At 53.5% G+C, this 22,604-nt stretch overlaps 1 protein-coding gene across 5 annotated transcripts in view; it reads right to left on the reverse strand.

The window, feature by feature from the left end:
• CTIF (cap binding complex dependent translation initiation factor) overlaps positions 1 to 22,604 on the reverse strand; it is a 308,542-nt gene that overhangs the window by 121,252 nt on the left and 164,686 nt on the right. For all 5 annotated transcript variants that reach the window (XM_040632532.1, XM_040632531.1, XM_008691789.2 and 2 more), the window contains one exon: positions 9,732 to 9,808. In XM_040632532.1, coding sequence (XP_040488466.1) covers positions 9,732 to 9,808 — 77 coding nt within the window. The remainder of the gene's footprint in view (positions 1 to 9,731; positions 9,809 to 22,604) is intronic.

Genomic DNA, 22,604 nt, shown 5'->3' on the forward strand with positions numbered 1-22,604 from the left:
ATTCTGCCCCAGACTGCTAAGGTGTTAATGTGCTGGGGACTGTAAGTGTTGAGCTCCCCTTGAACTGCTGGTAAGTTTGACTGTCCACCTACAACCGGACCTGCAGAGCTTGCCATGCCTGTGGGCCTGTCTGCTCCTGGTGCTCTGGCTGCCCGTCTCTCTGGCTGCCTCTCCGGCTGTCTGTTCAGATCTACTTGGAAAGAACTGGCAGCTGCATCTATCCTGCATTTTCAAGGGCACTGAGATGCCTGCACGTGCCACCCGAGAGATGATCCCTGGGCACGCAAGGGACAGGGGACACCTCAGTCTTCGTTTGCCCCCTGGGGGATAAACACAGGCATCACCTCCGAGGACCCAAGGGCCTATCTTCTTGAGTTATTTTAATTCTGTTTGCTGATGTCTTGCCTAATTGAGCCCCTGTATCACTTCTGGAAACCAGCCCCCCCCCCCATACTCCAAACCATAATAGAGGCTACCTTGGCTTCCCCAAAACACACGCATTGGAACAAATGACTAAACTTAAATTACTGGGGAAGACTCAGAAATAACTCCTGGAGCTCAGGGTAGACGCTGATCGGGCGGGAAGGCTCCTTGGTATTTTTAAAGCCTGGGCTCGCATCCCTACTGGGAAACCTTGGGGAGCGTGCCCTGGGCCCGTCCCCCTGGGACTTGGGGAGTGGGAGGAGGTGCTCCCCGCCAGACTGCCCCCCCGCCCAGAGCTGCCCACCATTCTAGAACTCATACCACCCCTCCTCTAGCTGCTCACCGGGTGGGGCCCCTGCCACCCTGGCTACTGCAGGGACTGCCTAAATATGCCCATGGGTGAGTCATCTGAACCAGGGAAGGGCTCTCCAGGCATGACTGAGCTGGGGCTGGAGTGCAGGAGGCAGAGGGTGAGTGGCTCTGTCGGGAAGGTCTCGTCTGAAACCTTGCCATTCACTCATTCCTTTGAATTATGCACCAGCTCTCCACTCAGCCCATTTGAAAACAGCAGCCCCGTGCTGTTCGCCACCGCTGGCACATGAGTTAATTAGGGAGTGTATGAAGAAGGCAGTGAAGGTCCCAAAGAGGGAGGCGGAGCATGCTGGGGAGGGGACAGAGAGCTTTCTGCAGAGAACTGGTTGGGGACACAGGCTCTGAAGTCAGACTGCCTGGCTTTGCCGTCTGACTCAGCTCCTTCACCGCTCTGTGCAGGTGACTTTCCCCATCTGTAAAATGGAAATAAAAACAGTACCTCCTTTCTAGGGTTGGTGGCAAGAGGATAGGAGCTGATATTTTGTAAGGGGCTCAGTGTGTCATGAACATGGGGAGCATTCTGGAAGTGCTCGTTAAATGGCTGAGTGACTTCTTGAGGACTGAGGGTGGGCTGGGCTTACCCATGGGTCTAGCCAAAAGGCCCCAGAACCAGTGGGATGTACCGCATACCCTCCGAGTGAGGTGGTCCCAGGCAGCATCCCGTCAGGCAGCCAGGGTGCTGGGAGTATGGGGACTCAGCCAGGTGGGCAGGGTACCCAGGGTGCAGACCTAGACCAGACTGGGTCCTGAAAGATGCACACAGGGGCAGCACATATGGCCTGCCTTTCTGGACTTTTCTGGAGAGGACACAGGGGCTGGGTTGAAGATACCAGGGTCACTGATTATTTGCATTGAAAGCCCCAGTTGGCCTTCGGGACGTCTTGCATACCTGCCATCGATGTCACCTGACCGCACCCCTGCAGGCTGCACATCAGTGTCCTTGAACGGGCAAGAATGGGTTTGGTGAGAGTCCTTAGCTCTTCAAGATCTCCTGCCCGGTGAGGGGGGAGCTAGTCCTGAAGCCGAGAGAGGCTGGCGCAGGCCCTGGGCTGCCCACCATGCATGCTGCCCCCCGGGCAAGGCTATGCAGACTTGGTGCCCGGGGCCCAGTCGTTCGGGGCCCCCAGAGTTGCCCGTTTCCATATGCTCTAGCAAGGGAGGAAGGGCTGGGGGTTAACATTTCTGAGCCAACTCCCAAATGCCCAAGATGGCCGAAACTGAGAGACAGAGGCCCCTAAGAAGGAGAAACTGAACCCACTCAGGTCGCTGTTTCCTGGGGTATCCTCTCTCCCTCCTGCCCCAGGCACAGAGCCCGTGAAGATGGCATTCCTCTGCCTCGGCCAGTTTCCTAGTCAGCAGCCCTATTGCCTGCTGCCCAGGCTTCCAGGCGCAGGCCCCCTGCATCTGCTTCTGCCGGCTCTCTTGCCTCCTGGTCCTTCTCCTTCGCCATCTGGGGTCTATGGGGTCTGAATACATCCTAAGAGCTGGAAAGAGGGCAAGAGAGCAAACAGAGAAGGGCAATGCTCCGCTTCCCAGAGCGGGCACAGACTGGGAGATGCCCACTGCCAGGGTGGGCAGGCCCAGCACCCGGGAGCGCTGCCAATAGGCACAAAATGGCCCTCCCATGGATGCAGGCCCGGGCCCCAGGGACCTGCTGGCCCTTCCCGGGGAGAGGGGCCCCAGGGCCTTGTTTTCTTTCCCACGAAGTATGAGGCACAGAGCCGGTCCTGAGCATGGAGCATGTGCCAAGAAAGAGGGGCAAGAGAGGGCATCCAGGGAAGGTGCCCCGGCTTTAGGTGAGTCGCGGGCCAGCTTTCCGGGGCCTCTCCCAGCCTGCTCTGCCCAGGAGTGCTGCGCAGGGCGGCTGCTCGGTCCACAGGAGGATCTGGCCATCACGATTTGTACAGAGGTTGAGGGCTTCTCTAGGCATCTCAGGGCTGGAATTTCACGTCCATCGGACACAGACGTGGACATCTGGCTTCAAAAAATGAGCTGTTCTTCTTTCCAAGAGTGCCTGCTTGGGGGTGGGCGTGGGGGAGGGAGGAGAAGGAGCCTAAAAATAATTCCTATCTGACTCATGTTGCTTCGAATCTGACAGGGCTGTCTGCCAGGTGGGGGTTTGCCTGTCCCATTTTCTTATCTATCTTTAGCAGGGACTTAATGAGGGCAATTTCCTTGCTGGGATATAAAGACAAACCTCAGGCAATGGCAGTGTGATCTGTCTCACTGTCCCCTGGGCTCCTGATGACAGGATGACAATGATGGTCACCGCAGGGCTGAGCAGTCCGGGGGGGGGGGCGGTCAGGGACAGCGTCATCCCAGGATGCGGCAAATGAAGCAGAGGTCCCCTCAATGAAACCCAAGCCAGGGGACGTCCAGGGCAGGAAGGGTCTCCTGCTCCTCCCTTCTGTGGTCCCCGGCTCTACCACCACCACCACCACACACACAAGATAAATTACTAGGTCTGAAATCCCATCCCTCACAATATAGTCCTTTACCTTGAGCACCTCTCTACCCTACTTTAAAGAGCAAGCACAGTTATTCTCATTATTCACTGCACAGAAGTTCTACAAAGTCCCGCAAACACTGAAGCAGGGACTACAGAACAAATTGCTCCCGGGGGAAATACAGGGTCAGGTTTCTGCAAGCCCGTGATCACAACATTTTCCCCATTTGATCAATACATTATGTGTTTCTGCTTAAAGACACCTTGCTTAATACATAGCGTTGAGGCATCAATGGCGAACCCATGGTCAACAGCATTCTGTCGATCCTGAAAATACGTCATAGGTGTCACAACTATATGTAACTTGTGCCTGAATGACACGTACCTAACACACGTATTTTTCTCCAGAAGGTACATCACAGCCCTCTTCCCTTAGGAACAGTAAACAGCACCTCAGCACTACACTTGGGGGCATTTTAAACAGCAAATTCACCAACACAAAGCACGTACATGTGAACGTCATGGCGCTAAATCGATCGTGAAAAGATGCTTGGTTGCAGGTCTGGAGGCTGAAATACAAAGGTGGGGCACCTCCTCGTCTGACCTCAGCTGGGAACGTGCATGTTGGGCAAGTCAAATTTCTCACCGCCCCGTGCATGTCCGTGAACGACCTTGAAAGGGCTGTGAATACTGATTTCGGGGGTCACACCTACATTTTAGCAAGCAGGCAAATTTGCAAATATGGAAGCCATGAGTAGTGAGGACTGACTCTACTTCCAAAAGGGCTAACTTAACAACTTGTGTGAATGAGCCGATGGATAAATCCAGGGCTCCGAACGAGGTTAATTCCCAGTCCATTCCCGGTTGGCAAGATCTGGGATTTAGTTGTCCTCGCAGGACGAAGGACTTCATGACTGCAGGGGTCATCTGCGGTGCTGAAAGGAGAAGCAAGCTCCCCAAAGCACCTGTGACTTACAGGAAGGGGGTTAAGGAGGCAGAGGGCATCCCCAGGGTCCTTGCCCATGAGCCTAAAAGTGAGGAGGAGGGACAAAGTGATTCTAGAATGGAATGAGGGGTGATCCGTAACCAGTGATGACCATCAAAGTATGGGGTAGTCGTCAGAACATGTCAAGGAGTGGGCTGACCAAGGGCTGACGATAGTCCTAAAATTGTATTTTCGTCTTTTGAGTGAGGAGGATGGAAGCATGAGGTTGCTGATGGGGATGATGTAAAATTAAGGGGGCAGCTGAAACAAAGGTTTGCCTCCTATCAGAGAACAGGTGTTGGTTCAGGAAAGGCAGACCCTGCCGGAGCAACCCTACGATGCCCAGGACCTAGGACAGGATGGGGGAAGAATGATGGACACTCTGAATTCTCATCTTCTTGCCCAAGAGATGGAGCAATATTGCTCAGGAAAAGAGAACTCTGCACTAAGGTTATAAATGGCCCCAGATTCTGAGGAATCTTGGAGAACACACAAAGTGCTAGAGACTGTAGCTATGTGCATACACTTCCAATTAAAAAAAAAAAAACAACAGAAAAATACAGATATCCTTCCTCTCAGAGATTCCCAAACAGATGATTTGGAAGAAACGATGTAACCACGGATAGCTACACAGATTCACACCAACCAGAGGAAATTTACTGCTTTTTTTGAAAGGGTCACTTGCCTGATACATTTGGGGATCCCTGCAAACATCAAGATTCAAGGAATGTTTCCAGGGGCTTGTGGTATCACTCTGTTCTGGGACCTGCCTTATTCATTAAAAACTTTTTAATTGATAGGTAAATCCTACAACAAAATCCACCCTTTTAAATGACATAATTCAGGATTTTTAGTTTATTTACCGAGTTGCATATCCATCACCACTAATTCCAGATGCCCTGTTCGTTGTTATCAGTGACCCAGATGATGTCAGAGAGAGCTTGCAAAATCAAATCTGATGGCTGACACTTTGTCCCTAGAGAAAGAGCCTGGCACCCAGGGAGGATTTGGGCACCTGCTGGCAGAGGAAGGGAAGGAGGGATGAGATTCTTAATTGGTTCCACAATTAGAGGACACCGAGCCACGGTCACGGTCATTTGTAGGACGGAGGCAGCAAGAGTTGCCGGAGGCTCGAATCACCCTGCAGTGTCCCGGATGTGGTCTGACTGCACCACCTGGGGACCCAGGGAGGGGGTGGCATGCAGAAGTGTGGGGACACTTCTCCTGCTCCTCGCCCAGCAGGACCATCTGACGCTAGTTTTGGATGACCATGGCATTCTTTTCTTCTTCCTTCCAAATCTGCTTTGCACATGGAGTAAATGAACCATTCTGGGACCTCACTTAATGAAACAGATTAATTTGGAGAATGGCTCTCTTGTCTCCCCGGCGGCTAGCGCAGCATCGGATAGAATGAGAGTGCCTGCATCAAGGAGATAGATCCTGGAGGGAAATTCAGGGCAAGGCTCCCTAACCCCTCTGCCAGGAGGCTGGGCTCTGGAGTGCGCGGTGTCCACAGAGACTTGTAACACCCTGGGCCGGGGCCCACCGGGAACCAGGAGCTCCTGCTTTTCCCTCCCAATTCTTTCAGTTGGGGGTGGCGTCGGCTGTGAGCTCCACCCTTCTGGTACTGTTTCTAGGGAGCTTTGTGGGCTGACTTGTGGGGGGTGTTGGGAATCCCTGGCTCCCCCACCTGTTCAGCTGCAGCAACTTTCACGCCCTTCCCACCCCCCTTCCAAATCCTAGTTCAATGCCCACCTCCTCCAGGAAGCATTCCTCAGCCACCCCCTGCTGGCTCTTTTCTCTGAATACTCGTCTGCTACCCAGTCACACACCATGTTCTGGTGGCTTCAGGCGCCAGAGAGGGCTGTGTAAGCTAAACCTCTGGCCCCGGGGAGCAGGGACCAAGGCTGGCACTTCTCTGCTCTGCTCCGGAGCACAGAATGTAATACGGAGCACCACTCCATCAATCCCAGTAGGAGAGTTAAGTACTGCTCTGCTGGAGTGTTCGCTGTGGGGCACCACCCAGACCCCCTTGAGCAATGGTGCACCCCCCCCCACCAGCTGCTGCATGTGCTGGGACAGACACCCCCAGCTCTCAGCCCCCACAGAAACTGCCCTGGGCGATAACAGTTGCTGGCTTAGCTAAGGTTGTGGCCATTCTCTCCAATGACCAGCGGACATATGGATATCAAGACCTGCTCCTTTAACTCCATCTTCGGACAGCTCTGACGTCACCTCCCTGTAGGGTCAGAACTCCCCGGCCAGACTGCACTGCAGCTCAGCTTCTCCCTCTGCCCTACCTGCTCCCTTCCCTTCCTGTCTGCAGCTCCTGATCCAAAGGACACGCCTCAGTAAGTGCCCTGCCCACTCATCTCCATCCCACAGTCGGCTTCCCAGGAAACAAAGACTCCCGACGGTTGGTCAGTGGTTCATTGCCTCAGTTTGCTCCCTCTGCAAAATGGAGCAGGGTGGGGGAGGAGTCGAGAGAATCCTGCACTCCCAGCAGGTGAAGCCTCACTCAAGGTCAACACAGGCAGTGGGTCAGCAGTGTGGCCGGGTCTCAGCCCTCCAGGAGCCTGCTCCTCTGCCTGCACCTGCTGGGTGGGTAGCTTGGGGCGGGAGAGGAACCTCCGCAGGCCCCCCTCCGGCAAGCAGGGCTCCAGGCACAGAGCCCCTCAGGCCTGCTGCTCTCTGAGCAATGCTTGAAATACTCCTTTAGGACATTCATATCATGAAATGCATCATTTCGTCTGAAATCAGCAAACATCTTTGAGTAGTTTCCCAAAAGAAACAAGTGGTTACTAGTTGTTTAAGTTTTGAGAACATTATTCAGGACAACAACCTATGAACTGTTCAGGAGCTTAACCTTTTCCTGCAAAATGAGGAAAAAACATTCACAGCTGACCTTTAATCACAGAGCCCCTTGGAGCAGCCCCTGGAGTGTGGGAGCAGAGCCGGAGGAGAGCTGTGCAGGAGGGGCCCTCCCCCCTTGGCTGCCTGGGCATTTAATCCTGGAGGGAAATTCGGGGCAAAGCTCCCTGGGCTCATGAGTGAGATCAAGGGTGACCGCCCACCCTTGCTGCAGCCATCTCCCCACCCCTCACCTTACGGTGTCTCCCATGTACCTCGGATTCAAGAGGGGGCCGGCGCTAAGCCTGTTTCCAGGGGCCTTACAAGGATTAGATCGCTCAAGCCTCCCACTTAGTAGACCCACTTTACAGAAGAGGAAATAGGGGCATGAAGCAATCTGCCCAGGTCACAGAGTTAGTGAGTGGAGGAGGCAGAAATCACATCCAGGGTCTAACTCCAGGGCATGCGTCTTTGACTTCCACAATTGGAACGAAAAGCAGAAAGGGCGTGCCCAGCCTGGCGTCCAGCCGGACCTGGGCTATGATGCAGACTTCCCCCTCCAGGCTCCAGCGCACCACACAACCCAGCTTCAGCTACCAAGAGGTCTCTTGCTAGAGCCCAGCTGTGGTCTAGCTGCACACTGTCTTCTTCCATGACCAGCGAGCTTCCTCTGGTTTGGGTCCCTGTGCATGCAAGGCAGCTGCTCCTTCACCTCCGTGTAAATCTTTCATGAGTTCATTGGCGCGAATGTTCTTTCCCTGCGACCTCCTCTCCCCTGGCCCCGTCCCGTTAGCCTCTCCTCCCGGGACATACTTTCCATCCCTTTAATCATCTTTATTGCCTTGCTTTGGACCCTGTCCCGGGTCCACATCCTTTGCGAGGTGTGCTGACCTAACCGGGCATTTGTTAACACGAGCGTGGCTCAGCGGAAGGTCAGCTTCCCAGTGTGTGCGTGTCACGCTCCTCTTCCTTTATTCCTGGGTCAGTGGCTGCCTTCCGGAGGCCTGCCGCGGTCCAGGGGGGTGCCTGCCGAGCAAGGCAGCCAGGCCCACAAGCCAAGGTGTGGCTGACCTGGATGCAGGGCGGCAGCCTGCCACTGCTCCTGGGTCAGGGGGTGACTTTTCATTCGGAAGCCTGGGGACTCCCCACGCCTCCAGACACAGGCTCGGGACCAGGGGGGCAGGGGAGGAGGGACACCCAGCCTCTGCTCTCCCTGACTCTTCCCCAGTCACCCGAGAACCCCATTCCCCTTTTAGAGGGGTGCTCCCTACTTCTTCCCTCCACCAGGAGCCCAGAAACAAGGAATCAGCCCCTGGGAAGCAGCCCAGCACAGAAGCGGCGCACACAGCAATCATGTTACCTTGGTCAAGCCCGGCCTGGGGCTTGGTCCAACTCTCCCGGCTCATTTTCCCCTTTTCCTGCTGCTACACAGCGTGCCTAGTGGTTCTGGTTTCCAAGCCAGGACGGCCTTCCTCCTAGTTAGCGGTATCGTTACTGTCCCCTGGGAAGGGCTCAACCCCCTAAATCCACCAGCTGATGACGAGGCGTTCTGGGTGCCCCATCCTCCAGCCAGCCCGAGCTGTGGCCTCCTCCCAACACTCCTTGTTCGGGGCCCCACCTGTGGAGGGAAGGCTCCGGGACCCCGGTCGGTCACAGCGCTCGTTCCAAAGGGGTAGCAGGAGAACAGTACCTCCGCTTTCTGAGCAAGATGTCGCCTGGACTATTCCTTTGGATCTCTGAGACTACTCTCTGTTCATTAAAAGGAAAACCACAGGCCATCACTTGATCTAAGAAATTCCCTATCGAGGCACATGTCTCATTTTAATTCGTTGGGCAGGAGCCTTTATCCTCTTTCCTTCTTTCCTGCCTCCTCCCCTCTTCCTTTTTTTTAAATTTCTAACCAGAAACAGTTGATGCGTATTCAAACGAAAAATACACTCTAACCCTGCTTTATTACAAATGTCCACAGACTATAAACACGGCTCTGTACCTGGAGTTTGCCACTTGAAATATACCAGGAAGACCTTTCCATGCAAGAAAGGCTCCAAGGGAACGAAGGCATGTCTTGCTGGGACGCCCAGCCTCAGCTCTCATGCGTCCCGGGCTGCCTCGGGGCACCTTTCTATCCCCTTGCTATCACCCAGCAAGCTGAACTCTGGGGAGACCCTGGGTTCTGCTCTAGTTTAAGTGAGTTCCTGCAGGCACCGGACAGCAGGGGCACGTGCAGTGGCTGATATGCGTGTCACCTGTCACCGCAGAGCCAAGCATGGCCAGGAACGACTCGCAGTGACTAGGGAAGAGCAGGAGACACACATACCCTTGGAATTGCGAGCTCCGGAGCCTCCTGGAGGCCATGTCTCAAAACACATGTCAGCTGGGACCTCATCCCTTGAGGACCGCTGTCCTTGCTGCAAGCGGAAAGAGCCTTCCTCTTCCTGAGCTGCGGAAGCTGCAGCCTGTCCTGAAGGGATCCGTTCCCTGGGCCAGCCCCGAGAAGCAGGGCTCCTGCTACCCAAGTGGTACCTGACCCCACCGCTTCATCTCATAGGTAACAGCAGGTCCCCGGGGAAAGCAAGATGTAGGCCACAACTGACGGAGCCACAGATGACTGGCCAAGGACAGAAAACCCAAAGCTCTCGACGGAGTCTCTCCTACCTCCGGTCATTTCTCCTCCGCCGGAACAACTTCTTCGTGTGGGCGATCTCCACTTCGTGGGGCATCGGGTGGTAGCCCTGTGTGGTGTGGGAGGAAGGGGGAGCGTGAGTAACTTGGGAAAGAGAGCAAAGACCTTCTTGCACGTAACTATTGATGATAACGTCTGTGACCAAAAGAAACTGGGGGTTTGGAAAGACCAGACTCTGACCACCAAATCCAGACCGAAAAATGGAAAATGTGAGTTAATCCGCTTCCCACCAGGCAATGATGCTGGAATTACAAAACCAAAGAACGGTAGGGACACAAAGGGGACCTTAGAATGTGTCATATCCACTCAAATTCCAGATGACGACACTCAGGGCCAGAGGGGTGAATGAACCCGTTCAAGGTCTCACAGAGAATTAGTAATGGAGGTGGGACCAGATCCCGGATTCATGGCTGCAGGATCAAGGACAAGTCACTTTTTGAACACTCATGACTTCTCTAAGCTTCCTGATACAGTGGGAATGCCAGTATCTTCTCCGGGCTGTTGCGGGGACCAAAGAGATGCAGCCCCTTGCAAGCTCCAAGCCTTGAGCAGACACAGTGTGCTAGGACCCCGGCTGCCTCGCCCTGGTCCAGGATGGCCTGTGTGATTTTGTGCTAAGACCCTCATTCCTCACACTCCTGGGGAGTCTTTACAGGAAACATGACATAGTTCAATGCTTTTTTTAAACTTTAAACTGGGGAGAATCCTAAGAATGATCTTTCGTATATTGTCATTGGAACAACTATATATCTATGTTAAGCTTGGAGACAGACCCTCTACTTACAACATGGGGCTGATCCTGCCAATGCCAGGCCCCAGGCAGAATTATCTCCCGAAGCTGGGCTAATGCCAGCTCTGTTCTTAACCATCGCCTCCTCCCAGCAAAAAAGTGTGTTCTGGTGGGACATGGGAGAGAACACTGTCATCACATCGTGGGCAGCCTGTTGGGGTGGGTGGGCTGGGGGTGCTTGAGGGGACCCAGGCCTGGAGGGCTGGGAAGAGGGGGTGATACCAGTATACAGGTCCTGATGCAGACTATAGCCTGAGTGTGACCCCCCCCGCCCCGCCGCACGTCACCCACGAGGCCCTGCGCAAGCATAGGGTGAGAGGGAGTGACAGGGCCCAGTGTGCTGGAGAGTGGTCAGTGAGAGTCCATTTAGAAGCCCCCCCCCCACTTTATAGACAGGGAGACTGAGGCCCAGATCCTCTATGGTAGCAGCCGTCTGGTTTCAGGCTCCACAGTGGAGGGCCGCACTGGGCTGCCTTCTCAGGGCTTAGCCCCCAACCAAGGTTGGGTGGATGTTGACGGCTCTGGCCAGCCTCAAGGAGCTTCCCAGGGTGGGGCTGTCGGAGTACAACAGGCAATAGGCTCAGGGGGACACAGAGACTCTGGCATGATGGATGCAGGGCCTAGCCTCCTATGGAGTCCAGGGAGGGAATGACACATTTCAACATTTATTGTCATAACACTCCCTCCCTCCTACTCTGCCTCTTGCCGCCAACAATCTGGCCAAAAAGGCATGAATGAATTCCGGGCTCCAGGCAGCCACAATGGGCCTCGGCAGTCTTAGGATGTGCTTTGTTTAATGGTTTTCTCAAAGGATATTATTTGCTTTTCTTTAATACAAAACACAAACAAGGAAAAACACCACGTCTTCCCCTCTCATTTCCCCTCTCCCATCCTGACCCAGCTCCGGGCTGGCCCCTTCCCTCCCTCCCGGCCTCGGGTCACCGCAGGAACACACTGGGTGTGCCCCACGCAGACAATGGAAGGAAGCTGAGGCTCCCTCTCAAGCTGGCGGCCTGGATTGGACTCTGGGCTCTCACCGTGAGGCCAGGCAGACGGAGCTGTCCGCAACACTGCGCCTTCCACCAGCCCAGGACGTGCAGCCTCCTTTGTCTGGGCTTTGGAGTCCGGGGCTCTGCCCTGCATCCTGCCCTCCTCCTCCACACACCACAGTGCGAGGCAGCTGCCCTGGGGACTCAGGCTCAGTTGGAGTCCTAGCTCTCCACCAAACTCAGTGTGGCCCAGAGGACCTGGCAGCCACCCCGGGCTTCTAATGAAGCCATTGCTGTGGCCTCTGTGTCCATCTGACTCCCCCCAAATAAATATATATGTGTGCACAGCAGTCGAAGCATGGGCTCTGCTGCTGAACTGTGCACGCTCAGCCCCTGGCTCTTCCTTTAATGATCATGTGACTTTGATAGCTAACCTCACCTTGACAGCACTCGGTTTCCACATCTGTAATAACGGCATCAGCCTCCTTGGGCCCTGGTGTGGGTTAGCTGAGTCGATAAGCATGTAAAGAATGTAGCCCTGTGCCTGGTATGTAGTAAACCTCTGTAAGTCCCTCCAGGGGTACCTCCGTCACCCTCACCTTCATCATCTTCCCCATCATCCTGACACTCCGCTCAGGGCTGGGTGGGCCCAAAGCAGCGAGGCTGAGCTGGTCCCTCTCCTCGTGGAGCCCCCAGTCCTGGCACAGGGTCTGGCTGAGGTGGTCTGCAGGTGGGAGGAGGGTGCGGGAAGCTCAGGTCAGGGAAGGCAGAAGGATTAGCAGAGGGCCTGGTGACCCAGGGGCAGAGCTGGAGCAGGAGGGGACGTTCTGCCTGTGCCCTCTTTGGCCTGAGGCTGGCAGACCCTGGCGGGAGGCCAGAAATCAAGTACAAAAGTGACGAGGGTGACGGTGATGGAACCAAGTCTTGTACTTCTGAGGCCCTCCCTCTCCAGGAGCAATCCAGGCCAGGGCGATGGAGGACAGGTCCCACCCCCAAGACCACCTGGAACCCCAGGCTATAGGCATCTGGGTGAATAAATGAATGAGTGAATAATGGGTGGCATCTGGGTGAATGAATGAATAAATCAATTACACAGGACTTTCAGGTGCTCCTGAATAAGACAGGGGACACTACTTATGCAAGCTTCACTGGAGGGCCCTCTGCCATCAGCCACTTTGTTTCTCAAGCGGGTGGTCGGCACCAAGTGACACATACAACTCAAGATGCTGCCCACACTCCTTCCAAGACAAGGGTAACGGGGTGTCAACAGGGGCAAAGATGAGGCCAGTAGAAGAAAGCGAGAAAATTTGTGCTTAGTCACACACCTGCAGTCAGGCTAGCTGCTGATCTGGGTTGGTAGAAGTTCTTTACTCAGAGGTAAGGCTTGTCCATGAAAGTTCATGGCAGCATTATTCATAGTAGCCACAGCTGGAAACACCCCGAATGTCCACTAACTGACGACTCGATGAGCAAAATGTGGTATGTCCATTCAATGGAATATTATATGGCCACAGAAGGAAGGAAGTTCTTTTTTACTTTTTTTTAAAGATTTATTTATTTGAAAGAGAGAGAGCGAGCGAGAACGAGAGAGAGTGGTGGGGAGGGGCAGCAGGAGAGGGAGAGAGAGAATCCTCAAGCAGACTCCCTGCTGAGCATAGAGCCTGATGTGGGGCTTGATCACATGACCCTGAGCTGAAACCAAGAGTCAGCCGCTTAACCAACTGAGCCACCCAGGCACCCCTAAAAGGAAGGAAGTTCTGATACATGTGACAACGTGGATGAACCTTAAAAACATCACACTCAGGGAAAGAAGCCAGTTACCAAAGACCACATATTGTACAATTTCGTTTTTACGAAATGTCCAGAAGAGGCAAATCTGTAGACAGAAAGTAGATGAGTGGTGGTCAGGGCCTAGGGAGAGGGAGGAAGGCGAGTGACTGCTAATGAGTACTGGGTTTCTTTTTGGGTGATGGAAATATTCTGGAGTTAGACAGTGGTGATGGTTGTATGACCTTGTGAATATACTAAAAAACCAACTAACCGTATGCTTTAAAAGGGTGAGTTTCATGATTTGTAAATCATATCTCAATTTAAAAAGGTTGGAAGAAAATCTGGGGGCAGTATATTCTGGGTAGAGGGGACAGCAAGTGTTAAAGGAAAGAAAAAAGAAGATCCAGCCACAATGGAAAATGTTCCTCTCTCACTCAATTACTCTCCAGGATGCAGCTGCCCTAAAACGTTTTACATGAGATAGGGCTGCAAAGGGCGGCACGTCCTAGGCAAGAGGCACCGAAATGAGGGATCTGGAAGGGAGCATGAATTGGTATCTCCAGGCCTGGCCAGGGGAGATGGTCCTTTGGCTTTAGACCAGAGAGCCCTCCCTGCTTTTTAGAATCTATCCCTCAAGTGGAGAATGGGATATTTACCAGGCTTGTCAGAATTATCCTTTAAGAGCAGAGTGGCCTTTGCTGTAATTCTTTATTCAACAAATTCTTCCACTCTATGCTTTGAAAGGGGCCCATATGGATGTCAGTCCAGGTAATGTTGGTCCAGGTGTGAGAGCTCCCCCACCCCCATAAATGAGAGCACTGGCCTTCTGGTTTACCAGCTGCTTGGTGGGTCTCGGCCGCCTCTGCCACGTGAGCCCCGGTAGCAATATGCTGGACCACCCCCCGCCCTGCCTGCTCTTCTTCCACTCTCTGCCTGAGAACCCTTCTTCCTGTCACTTGGAGACCTGGCTGCAGCCCCTCTCGTCTAACCTCTGACCGCTTTTGTTCAATAAATGGGCCTGGGAGACAAGTAGATTATATAAACCAAGCCTCTCCAGGGACAGAGGGAAGATAATACTCCTTCCGCATGCCACACTGGCAGAACACACGTGAAACACACACACACACCCCCCTGACTCGGAGGTCAGCAATGGTGTAAGACGCAGCTCGGCAAGGCAGTGCCTGATCGCTCCGGTTGCAGAAACACGTTATGTAAAGTCCGCCCATTCCAGGGCAGGCCAAGGCTGATACTCACAACCCAGGGCAGTAATTCCGAGGGATTAAAGGCAAGCCCAGCAGAGCAGTGGGCCCCAGGCTGGGAGTGCAAGGGCCTTGTCCTGAGATGCCAGTATAAACAGACAAATCTTGGGTCTGGGGTGAAGGTGCAGTAAGGGAGGGCACGCGTGCCGATGGCCGCCCGGACGGCTCTGAGACCCGCTGAGTCTGTGATCACAGTGACACACTTCCGCTAGGCTACAGGCTCCCCGCCCCCCACCCATCCTACAATCCACTCACTCTTCCACCCACCTAGCCTATACAAATGGCCCTTTTAGGCACTGTGCATACAGTAATAAAAAAGAAATAGGAAAAATGCTTGTTTGCATAGAGCGTGTGTTCTAGTGAAAGCAGAGGGACAACAGTCAGATAAGCAGATGCTGTGACAATTGACAAAAATACCCTGGAGCAGAACAGGCCCGGCAAGGGGATACGCGCAGTGGGGGCGGGGGTGGGGGTGGTCAGGGAAGACTTCTGTTACTCAACCTCCAACCCCGTCTACCCACCCACCCGTATGTCCATCCGTGGTCCTTTCTCACTCAGCCAGCACTGAAGGCCTGCCCTATACCAGGTGCCTCAGATGGAGAATATCAGAATGAACAGACCCAGTTCCAGCCCTGGAGGTCAGGGGAACACAAACGAGTAAGCTGATGGACCATGGGCCACGGGAGACATTGAACAGACGCCTCTGGCAGCCCGGAAGAAGAAATGAGGACCCTGCTTGGGAGAAGGGTCAGGGAAGCCTTCGCCCATGGAGTGGAATCTGGGCTGAGTCCTAAGGAGTTTGATAGGGGCTCACGAGAAGACAGGAAGGTGTGCGACAACCTCCACCTGCTGGCCAATGACACTAGCGCCACAGCAGTGTGTGCAGATGTGCTCGGCGCTGTGGGCGGACAGGGAAGCACCAAGATATTCTGAGGGCCAGCGCTGGTGCTCCTGACCAGTGCCTGGCTGGGTGCCATCTCTATCGTCCTCTTCACCCCCTGGAACAGGTAGAATTCTGTGCCTCAAAAAGATTAGTTGGAGTCCTAACCCTGCAGAGCTGTGAACATGACCTTATTTGAAATAGGGTCTTGGCAGGTATGATCACGTGAAGATGGGTTCATACTGGATGAGAGTGGGCCCTAAATCCAATGACTGGTGTCCTTAGAAGATGAAGGAACTTTGGCTACAGAGAAACAGGAGACACAGAGGGAGAAGGCCACGTGAAGGTGCAGGCAGTGTTGGACCGATGCAACTTGAGCCAAGAACACCAAGGACTTCTGGCAGCCACCAGAAGCTGGCGGCAAGAAAGGACTCTTCCCCAGAGCCTTAAGAAGGAGGACTGGCCCTACGGACCCCTCCATTCCAGGCTTCTAGCTCCAGAACGGTGGGACAATAAATGTCTGTTCTTTAAGTCACCCGGTTAGCGGTACTCTGTTATGGTGGTCCTAGAACACTAATACACTCCTGGCCCTCCCACCCAGACCCCATACCACAGCTCCAGCTGCAGGCCCACAGCACGAGGCTGGCCTGATGGCCTCCCCCATGTGCTTTCTCTGCATCAGCACCTTGCTCCTTTCAGTGTGGTCCTCCGGGACCCTGTCTGACATGGAGGTCCTAAGTCCATCTGGTTCTTCCTGGTGGGTGAGTGCCCCCAACCGCACACTGGTTCCACTCCAGAGCCTTTGGGGTCATAACCCACAGGGCCATGTTGCTTCAGTGGTGGAGGACCAGGCTCCGTGCTAGGGTCTCCTGGCCTCCCAGCAAACCCACAGCCTAAGACTCTGCCCAGCCCCTACCTTCACAGTGCTTTTGGTCTGTTTGAGAAGGGAGACCCCAATCCCTAGAGCAGGCAGGGTTCATTCACCTCCCAGCCCAGCCCTACCATCCGGCACCCCTGCAGGGACCAAGGAGACAGGAGAGGCAGGGAAGCAGGAAAGATGTACACGCTTCATGGAACCCATGCCTACTTTCCCTCAGAGAGATTTTCCTAATGTTCCTGTGACCGTTGACTTATGGCCACTCACCCCAGACCCGAGGACTGTCTCACATGTCTGTTATCTTTTGCTCACATGTCAGCTCTTTGCAGAGGGAGAGAGCGTTATGCAAATATAAGGCAGTCTTCCTCCTAGTGTGTAAAGGGTTCCCCAGATAGCAGAAGATCTGGTCAAAACAGCACTAGCCGCGTGGTCTTTACTGGGAGGCAGTGGAGCCATGAAATGCCGGAGTTGGAAAGAAGGCTGGGGATCCTGGTCCGGGTGAGGCAGCAGTGGGAACTTTCATGTGGGGAGGCGTTTTCACGAGTTTCCGAACAAGGCAGGCCCTGCGCTCCAGCCCTGCTCTTTCCAGTGACACACCTGTCTGCCCCCATGATACCTGGATATTGACTCTCCACCGTGGCCTCTTGGAAACCACGATCCCCCTCCTCTTCACGAGCTTGCATATTGATTGGCCCTACCAGGCTCCTGTCACTCACAAGAATGCTATTACGTATACAGGAACTAATGGTTCCTTCTCTCCAGAAGATTCCAGATGATTCAGGTGGAGGGCCCTCTCAATAGTCTGGCAGAAGAAAGACCGGATGTTGGTTCTGCTGTGCCCACTGGGCAAGCCCAGGGAGCTGGAGCCCTGCAGAGGCAGGACAAACCCTCTGGCCAAGCCAGCTCGGGACTCCCTAGGCTCCCCCAGCTCCAGCCCAACTTGGGAAGATATCTCAAGGGTGAACAGTACAAAGCAGCCATAGCACTTGGCAACTTAATGGGCCATAAAAATACCAAGTACAGTTCCCTGACAATGAGCTCGTCTCAATAGCAGAGCCTTCCTCCTGTGGGGGGTCATGTTTTTTCAAAGCTTCTAAGAAGTTATCCTACCAAGGTCTCGCTGTGGGCACGTGGGCAGGATGTGTGGGTCACGTCCAGTGAAATAAACAGGTAATGTTTCTAAAATTCCTGGAATCTCTAGGCTGCACAGCTATTCAGAGAGGCTGACCTGTTTTAGAAAGAAAGGTGAGGGGCAGACAGGCTCCCCTGTGTTTAAATTTTTTTATTTTTTTATTTTTTATTTTTTTTAATCAGCAAAGACTTAAAAAAAAAAAAAAACAAGACCTTAGCTGGAGTCCCCACGTAAAAAACACAGATAAAAGTAGACAGGGACGAGATCCAGAGGCCAAGCCACCGGCACGCACCCCCCTGCCTATAGTTCCACTCACATCCTGGAACGTGAACCTAGACTCCACCTACTCCGAAAAGGTCTGTCCTCCATAGCCTATGGATGTTGGCTCCACGAGAACTGGACATTCTTCTAGAGGAGGAGCTGAGCTTAGGCTCTCTGTGACCCCCCCCCCTGAACTGCACGTGAACATTTTGCCTGTGACAGTTTTCGGGGTGAGCCCATGACCTTCCTCATAATCTGGGGGTCTGTGCGGCACGGTAGTGCAATTCCAGAGATTAGCTCACTGCCATGGGCAAGCCTTCCTCGGATGTACTAAGCCAATAAAGCCCACCCCTCCCTTTTCTTGCAAGTTGGGTTTCTCACCCTAAATGCCAAAAGAGTCCTCACTGATAAATCACACACGCCCATCACACAACCTGGGTCCTGGCTCTGTTGCCACACCTGGAGCCCTCTCCCTTCTCCTTCTGGCAGAGAATGAAGATGACATGGAAAGCAAACATGACCATCCCCGCCCCTTCCCACTGGTAACCATGTCAGGAAGAATCCCCTGGGCGATTGCAAATACAAATGGCATTTGCTTGACAATTCATGGGTGAGAACATGAACAGAAACTAAGAAACAACAGAACAATGTTAAAACACTCTTTTTGCATTCTATGGTGTAAAATGTGAAGGAACCCATGAAAAGGGGCTGGATTTTCAATGACCATTGTCAGCCTTCCATTGTGCAAGTGAGTCCAGGCAAGGTCCTGGATGCACAGTGGTGTTCCTGGGGCTCACTGACACGGCGGCAGCCACGAGAGGTTGCAACTGGGGCAGGCAGGTGCTCTCCATTCACCTGATGAGGGACAGTTACTGAGGGCCTCAGGAGCCCTGACAAACTGAAAAAGCCACCACCTTCAAGCCACTGCAGATCAAAGGCTGGAAGATACACAACAAATGGAACGGTACACATGGCCGTGGGAAATGACACAGTGCATGCTCTGCAGCTTCTAGGAAAATTGCCTGGGCAAGCTTAAACACACATGGCCCAAGTTCTGGTCCCTAGCTCAGGGGCGTGTTCCTGACCCAGATAAGACCCCGATCCTCAAAAACTCCATACAGCAAGCTCAACGGGAGACAAAGTGGTACTTGTGCTCTGGCCTCTGTGGGGCAGGGACAGTGTCTGAGAGGTAGGCACGTGTGTGAACGGTGACTTGTCCTTGGGGAGGTTCAAAGGCCATTCTGGGAACAGAAGGAACAACAGATTCTGGAAAAAAAGCCAGACTCTGCAAACACTCAGAGATGGCCACTGTGTTCTGTGACCACACTGTGTGCCACGGATGCAGAGAAATGAGACTCTGCCTGTGTCCCCAAGAAGTCCACGGGCCACAGGGGAGAACAGATACACCAATGACTTTATGGCGCCACACAGTGGGAAGTCGCATGGGGAGACACCCCAGGAGCAAGGACTGCCTGGAGGAAGGGGTGCCTGAGGCTACCCTCTGAGTTACTGGAAGCAGACTAAGAAAGATGGCGGCCTTGGCGCAGGTTACTAGGAAGCAGGCTTTGCTCTTGTTTCTCCTGAATGTACTCTGGTGCAGCTCATTATACAAAATGGCAAAGGTCAGGGGTCAGTAAGTGTGAGGGTACCTGCGGGCCGTGTGGAGGGACCTCTAGCAGTAATGCTGAGACCCCCCCACCCTCTTCTCTTCTTCGGCACAGTCTGTGAAATGCCCCCATCTGCACCCCAAACCCCTGTGCCAGGAAAGCCTTGCACCCCTGAGACCTCCTCAGTGTTTCCACCCATGTTCCCCATGAACCTGCTGGGAAGCAGGAGTTCAAACCCCCGGGATGCCACCTGGGTCCCCCCACTGACTGCTTCCTGAGCTCCCTGGCTGTGTCCAGAACATTCTCAGGGGACGGAAGTGCAGCTTGCTGCAGGCTCAGCCTCCTCCGTGTAGACAGTCAACACCCACCCCAATGCAAGAGAAGTGCTGAGTGAGACACTGAGTCAGATCAGCCTGGCCAGGGCGGTGGGCAGCAGGCAGCTCGCGGGCCATTGAAGAGGCCAGGCCATGCCAGACAAGGAGCGCAGGGAGAGAGTGCGGAGGGACTGAGCCCCTGCAGGAGTAGCGTTGGCATTGGCGCTGGAGGCAAGAGGCCAAAATGTGCTTCCTCCTTCAGGAACCACCTGGGCTTTCATTCACCCCTGTGACACTCAATGGAGGTGCCCCAAACGCAACGTGGACTGAACCACCGATCAGGGTTTCCATCCCAGGAGGGGAAGGGGATAGCCAACAGAATGCAGCTAAAAAGAAGAAGGTAATTTAAAGAGAGACACTGGAACAAAAAGAAACAATGAAAATGAAGAAGAGGGCAACGTTTTTGATGGGAGGATCAGAAAAGGCCTCTCTAAGAAAGTGACATTGGTGCCCAACCAGAATGACCAGGTGGACAGACTTAGAGTCAAGCCTGAGACCAGCGTTCTCTAACAGGAGAAAAAAATGAAAGAGTTGACTCTCCTTCTGTTTAGTCCTCAACATACAAAGCTTCAGAGTTTCTTTAACTTAAATAAAGTAGTAGGGCTTAGATTAGTAGTTCCCGGCCTCTTGAATTTCATAGACCAGTAAAACTGAAACTTAAAAATGGGGAATTGTTACCTTTCACTCTGCCTGAGGATGTCCCATCTACTATGACCTTCATTTCACAAAGGACAGGACTTTACATAAAAGGTGGTCCTTGACACAGATCGGCCCCAGCTCTGTACAAAGCACTACACTATCCTATACAAGGCCCTTTACACAGAGTCTCAGGCAGGTGCTTGCCTACCTTGCTCGAGTTCACCTACATGTATTTAGAAATAAAATGAAAATACTCTACGGGGCTTATGCCCTCTTCATAGCAGACCACACGGTATACATTTGTATGTACATAATATCACCCAAGGTACGTACTCCAAGTATTCTCAACTTCATGGGCCATTTAGGGGTTTTTCAAGAATAATTCTGCACAAATGTGATCATTTTCACCTGACCCCAACCCCCAAGGAAACTGTGAACTTAGCATTTTTCTCATTTTGCCAAGGACCAGTGGGAAGACCTCTGGCTTACCTGCGTTGGCCTAAGCCATGGACCTCAGCAGCGATCCATCCCTCCTGGGTGTGAAAGGCAAGTACTTGTGTAATCCACACCCTTTCCCTTCTTGCTCATGCATTTAATCAAGCCACAATCAGTTTTTGTTTGGTTTTATTTTTGAAGCAAATGCAAGTTTTTGTCTTTTTTTTTTTTTTTATTGTTTTCTCACTGACCCTCCCTCCAAATCCTGGGCCACTGTGCTACCCTCCTTGGGTCACTGACCCAAACAATGCCGTTGGTTTGGTGAGCAGCCACAGACCTGTAAGCATTCAGCCCTCAGCTGCCAGCAGCTTCTAACACTGAAGTCGCCTCCCCGGAACATACCAGAATGTCTCCTGTGCCAACCGCCAGGCCCTCCCCGAGCTCAGACTGCAGTCAGGCTGCCCCCTGCGACGGGAGATCTCAGAAGGGCAATCCCTGTCTGCTGATCGCTCAGCTGCCGGAACAGAAGGGAAAGCTGGTGCACTTGCTGTCCCTTGATCCATGAGGTTTTCAGGGCTGAGTTCCCCCCTCCCTCCCTCCCTTCCTTTTTGAGAAGGCAACGTCTCCCACAGTGCTGACCTTCAAGAGTGCAGAGCCATTCAGCTCCAGGCTCCGAGCACCCCCAGCATAACCAGGAAGGTCAGCGTGCACAAGCGGGGCCCACGGGATCAGCTTCGGGGCCGCAGGGCTGCGCGGCTGACTTGAAGGCCAGGATTTAAGGGCATGGCCAGGATTCTTGGCAGAACCACAGGCTTTCCAACCAAACCACTTCCGTGGAGGAAACAATTCTTTGGGTTCTCACTGCCCTTGCTCCTCTGTCAGATCAGGAGCCTACCTGAAGGAAAAGCTTTAATCACTGTCCCCCACCTCCCCATCTGTACCCCCCACTGCTGGTCCTGAGAACTGGCTTTAAGCTTCTATGTATGGAAATGTATCAGAAGGCGCACTGGGCCAGGGGCCAGGAGACCCGCGTTCCTGCCCTGGGGTTGGAAGCGGACTGTTCTCCAGATCTGTAAGGGGTGCCCACTCCTCCCCGCCCCATGTGCCTGCCACCCCACCCTTGCACACACATTCTGGAACCAGGCTTTCCCTCTGCCTGCCACATCTTCCCCACTTCTGTTCACCCCTGAAATACAGTTCAGACTTTGCCATTGGCATAAATATGCCCATGCCCATAAAAAAACCAATCCTAGTTTGCATGAGAATTGACCCCTTTGGTCACATAGCACATTGGACAAACTTCTTAGCACCCCATCCTGGTATCTGAACGGATTAAATAGTTGCTTCTAAGCTTGTCTCCCCAACCACACTACAAACTCTCTGGAGCTCAGGGGCCGTGTTTCCTTCACTTCTGCGTGCCCCCCCCCCCCGGTGCCTTAGATACCGCAGAGTCCTCCATACGTCCTTGTTGGACGAAAAGTTAAGATGACTGATGGCCCTAGATGGACCAGAGTTGAGCCACGCCCATTCTACCCACTGTGGACCGGCGGCATTCACACGTGACCCAGGGCCTACAGACTACGGCCCTTAACCGTGTATGTCTCCTGTGCTGTAAGCAGTTAGAATGCTCCACTGCTCCCTCAGCCCTCAATCTGTATCTGAAATTGCAATTCTCCTCCAGTTAAATGCAAAAGGTATGAAGACCCGGATCCCCCAGTCTTTGGTTGGACTGTAAGCTCTCCGAGAACCAAGGTGGCCATTCGCTGGCCTCCACGGTGACAATGACACTGTGGATGTTTGGTGCCTACCACTCGACTCCACAGGCTCCTTAG

Source organism: Ursus maritimus, unplaced genomic scaffold (assembly GCF_017311325.1).
Source record: "Ursus maritimus isolate PB19 unplaced genomic scaffold, ASM1731132v1 scaffold_18, whole genome shotgun sequence".
Classification (NCBI taxonomy): Eukaryota; Metazoa; Chordata; class Mammalia; order Carnivora; family Ursidae; genus Ursus; species Ursus maritimus.